General features: G+C 40.3%; 1 protein-coding gene across 1 annotated transcript; it reads right to left on the reverse strand.

Annotated features, from left to right (window-relative positions):
* Positions 1–1,092: 1,092 nt before the first annotated feature.
* Positions 1,093–4,103, reverse strand: LOC126753596 (uncharacterized). Its single transcript, XM_050465149.1, has 5 exons — positions 3,669–4,103; positions 3,420–3,573; positions 2,999–3,132; positions 2,819–2,947; positions 1,093–2,727 (listed from the first exon to the last, which is right to left on the reverse strand). Exons 1-5 carry the CDS (start codon positions 4,101–4,103, stop codon positions 1,093–1,095), a joined length of 2,487 nt encoding a protein of 828 aa, XP_050321106.1.
* Between the last annotated feature and the right edge of the window lie 515 nt (positions 4,104–4,618).

Genomic DNA, 4,618 nt, shown 5'->3' on the forward strand with positions numbered 1-4,618 from the left:
ACAAGGTAATGGAAAATTATTTTAGGGAAGCCTCGTTTTTACTGGTATATCGTGTTTCTCCAAAATATGGATAAATTTTAAAATGACGTGAGATATTTTTAGGAAACACAAGCAAACAAAATCCTATTGGAAAGTATGTTCGGAGAGCTTTTTTTAAATGTGCTTTGTTTTCATTCAAATAAAAGGTGTCTGTAAAGAGCATGGCATTTATTGTTGTCCTTAACCAACTTTTCAATGGGCATTTTTGGAGTTCCTAAATATATTTTAATTATTGTTTTGAAAGAGTATTCGATGAACGAAAGAATAGTAATAGGCTTCCCAAAAGTAAAAATGTTATTTTGAAACTGTAAATGTGTTTGGTATTAAAATTTTAGCAAAGACACACACCCAACCACTTTTTGGTAGTGCATGGTTACTTTTGGAATCAGAGAAATCAGTACTACAAGCCTTCAAAAGTTCCGACAGCTGAAGAAGAAAGAGATTAGCTCCTCCGTTACTGAAGAGAAGATCATGCATATTTCAATTTAGCCAAGTCTTTTTAAATATATGTAGCGGAGACATAACCCTAAGCAGCTACTGATAGCGCATGGTTGCTGTCTAGACAAGTTATGTACTGATACAGACCTTCTCTTTAAGTGCAAAGTAATAAGGGCATGTTACGACATACTTATAGGTTTAAGGCTTTAGGAAGATACAAAAAAAATTTAATATCTAGGAACCCAAAACGAGAACTGAACTATTTTTTTAATAGCTGATGTATTGTATTCTACAAAAATTTTGTAGAAAACATTAGTGTTAAAAGAATAATCATCAATAATTGTATAATATTTGAAAAACAATTATATAGTCAGTAAATATTTAAACAAAAATATGTAATATAAAACTTGAACATCAATGGTGGGTAAAAATTAGCATCATCAAATATATAATCGGCCTACTAATAAGATAAAAGATAAACTTAACAATTGGTGCTTGGAAGAGAAACTATTTAAACGAATAGCATTCTCTCTGCCAAAAGCAAGTAACTTAACAAAAATGTTCAAAAAAATATTCAATTGCGATAAAATATATGTATGTATATATGATTCCCTTTTATAGCGTATAATTGAAATCATTACTCACCAGGTTGTCAAAGCGCAAGGCATCCTCATCGCTTAAGCCCATGCTGCGTGTCAATTGCAAATATGTCGAAGTGATCGGTTTCAAACGCTCCAAATCCAATGGCGGCAAGCGCGAAGTATACCGCGAAGTTGACGAAGGCGTTGGACGATTATCAGCGCCACCGGACGGCTTGTACTTGGACGAAGAAGCTCTCACTTCGGTTGTGGAGGACTTAAATGAAAGCGCCGACGACAGATTGCTTTTGAGCGCTGTGGGTGTGGAGGTGACTAGCTCTGACAGCGCTGACGAGGCTAATGTTAGCGGTGTTGTTGGTATGACGATGTGCGGCAGAGTTGGCAACGGTTTCGTGTGTGACGTTGATGTACCATTCGAGCGTGTAGACCTGAAAGTAGAAGCTATTGATAGATTAATTGCACTGAGCTGTGTGGGGGGTGGGGATAGGGGTGGCATTGGCGCCATTGTCTCGGTAACCATTTCCAACTCAGCAGCAGTGGACGAAGCCACCGCAGCAGCCACAGTACTGGCTGATGTGGTCTCACGAGCTTGCGACTCGGTTGCGTTGGTACGCAGTCTCAAGGTTTTCTCACTTTCTGGTGAGCTTTTGAATTTTTTTATTAAAGGTTCTTGAATATCAATGGGTTTGGTGTGAATGGAGGGATTTTCTGATATTGCTGAGCATTCCTGTTGCACAGCGGGCTGCTTTACGTTGCCACTAGCTGGTATAATACCTGAACCACGCGATACACCTGAATTGGAATTACGCTGAGGGGTTAACAACTCAGCAACGCTGGTAAACTCAGCGGGCATCGGTGGGAGTGGCAATGGAAAGCCGCCGGCATAGAAACGACGCATCATTTCATAATAACGAAAGAAGCTCTCATGTGTCTTTAAGAAATTCATATCAAAACAAAGGGGATGATAGCCGAGGTAAGAAGGCGGCGCATGCGTAACCGGTTCGCGCACCACCAAAGGTGACGGTGATGGCGATGCCGATGTTGACGAGACGGTTGCCGCAACAGAAACTGAAGCCGGTACAGGAGGCGGAGTCAAAGGACGCTGCAATTGTGGATTGATGCGTATTTTTGGTTGCCCGACAAGCGTTGTTGGTGTCGGCTTAGATAAAGATGTCGTTCTTTCGGATACCAAATCGATAGTGATAATAGGTGCTGCTGCTGTCGCTGTGGCTACGGCTGTATCTGTTGAAATGGATCTGGGTAGCGAGGCTGGCGCTGCCAGAGGCTGTCGTGATGGTGCCGAAAGCAAAGCACGTGCAATTGATTGTGATGCTGGAAAAAATTTAGTATTATCGGACGCTTCCTCAAGCTGAGAGTAGCGTCGCTTCAGTGGAACTACTGTGTGTGCAGTGGTTATGCTAGTGGCTGCTCCTTTTGTTAGAGTTTTCGTTGGTCCTGCTTCCACAGAGCTTTCAGTATGTGATGAGTAATTGAGTCCTTCAACCTCCGATGAGCTTTCGTTACCACAATCCTCTGGTGGATTGATGGATGTGGCCGGTGAAGTGGCGCGCAAATTCTTCTTACATTCTGGACAAATGGATAGAAAACGTGTGACAGCTTCACGCGGTAAGAAAGCATATGTTTCGGTAATCTAGAATAGTTTTAAGACAAGGTATGCCAGGTTAAAATATATTGATGATCTGGGGATTTAAATGTTACTATCGTTTTGATTTTACACTCACTATGCGATATGTGCGCTTTTGTCCGGCATGCATGCCACTACGTCCACCCAATTCCATATGTACATTATAGATAATGTCAAAGAATTCTTCTACCACGGCCACCTTGCGATAGGTGCGTTTGCCAAAGTCCTTTGAAAGAAAATATTAAGACTTGTATTGACTTGACTTGCATAGTCTTACCTTTGTGGTTGAAGCTACAAATAGATCCACTAGACTGGGATTATCGGAAAGCACGGCGTTCGGTGGGAGTGGTTCGAGCTGCCGATGACCGCCAGCAGCTTCTTTGAACTCAGCTGGACGTTTTGTGGTGAAAGCTATATAGGGATTCATAATATCTTTTAGTGTGTTGGTGTTTTACTTATTATTCTTCAGTAAATCATTGTACTTTTTTTGAAAGCTTTGACAAAAGCTTTCACATTATTAATTTTTTTTTATGTAATTTTACAACTCAATAATTTAATAAACAGTCGTAAATTAACAGGGCTTTCACATAAAGCTTTAAACTTTTAATAAAAAGCGATCACTGAAGTTTTTTTGTAACCCTGAAGTATCGTTACTTAGGTATATGTACGTTGTATTATGCTTAAAGAAAATTACTTACCTTTGGTTTTCACCCAAAACCGAAATTTCGAACTATCTGGCCGACTGTGCTCTTTGCCCTCTAACGCTTTCAAAATACGTGTTTTCTTACGCAGCGTTATAGTTTTCGTCTTGGCTTGATCGCCGTAATTCTTCAATGCCCAGGGTTGAAAAAGCTGGAAAAGCACAACAGCTCGTCGGAATTACTAAATTATTTACTGCGAGTAACTTCTCCTTCACAATCGCTTACTATTTTATTTTCGAAATTTACCTCATAAATATGCTGACGTTCAGCTTGACGCCGCTGCTGTGCGCCCAGACTCATTTCAGCTGGTACGTACGGCGCCTTTGCAACATCGCGCGCCACTTGCTCATGCTTATGATTATCAGCAACAATTGGCATATCAACATCATCGACATCAGCCTCGTAAGCAGCATCAGAGGCAGAAGCGGAGGCCGAAGCCGAAGCAACTCCTTGAGTTTCTTCTTCGACCGCAAAATGTGGCACTGTTGCTTCGACGAGTTGGCGTTGATCTAGTAACTGCTGCCGCTGCTGCCTCTCATGTTGCATATCTAGCAAATGTTGTTGTTGCCGTTGTTCGGCCAACTGTTGCGACTCATCGTGAGGAGCGTCCTCCGGCCTTTCATATCTACGAGCGTTTTCGTCCCCGGCATCGACGGGAGACTGTTCTCGCGATGAGTTCATTTCTTCTTATTTTGTTTTAACTTTAACGATTTTTAATAAATTTTTAATAATTTTCGATTCTTGTGTTTTTGTTCTTTTATATTTATTTAGAACTTTTCGAACAGAAATTGCATTATATAAAAGTTTTAGTCATTGAATTTATGTGATCGAGATCTGTTTCGCCAAAATTGTTTATTCTCGAAGTATTTTTTATCTGAAAATATACAAAAATATTGTTAAGTACAAATAAATTCTTGAACTTTTGTAAAGTTAGATATTTTCTTGTTCTAGAGGTTATCCATGCGCTTTTTGGTGCCCAGGTCCAAGTTAATTGTCATCACAGACGTGTAACGGGAAGTTCAGGAAAGATGCTGTTTCGTCGGGAACAGACCAAAGTGAGAAGGTGAGGTCGTTCCATACGTCGGGTTAAATATTTTCGAATGACTCGAAAATTATGATTCTCTTTTATTACCGAGCGTAAGTTTTAATCAAGCAGTCGCTCTAGAAGTTAAGTGGTATTTTTCATACATTTGCCA

Source organism: Bactrocera neohumeralis, chromosome 3 (genome assembly GCF_024586455.1).
Source record: "Bactrocera neohumeralis isolate Rockhampton chromosome 3, APGP_CSIRO_Bneo_wtdbg2-racon-allhic-juicebox.fasta_v2, whole genome shotgun sequence".
Lineage (NCBI taxonomy): Eukaryota > Metazoa > Arthropoda > Insecta > Diptera > Tephritidae > Bactrocera > Bactrocera neohumeralis.

Coding starts and splice junctions, on each gene's coding strand:
- LOC126753596 (XM_050465149.1), bottom strand. CDS start 4,103: ATGAACTCATCGCGAGAACAGTCTCCCGTCGATGCCGGGGACGAAAAC. Junction 3,574..3,668: donor AACGTCAGCATATTTATGAG/GTAAATTTCGAA, acceptor GTGCTTTTCCAG/CTTTTTCAACCCTGGGCATT. Junction 3,133..3,419: donor GTTTTGGGTGAAAACCAAAG/GTAAGTAATTTT, acceptor ATCCCTATATAG/CTTTCACCACAAAACGTCCA.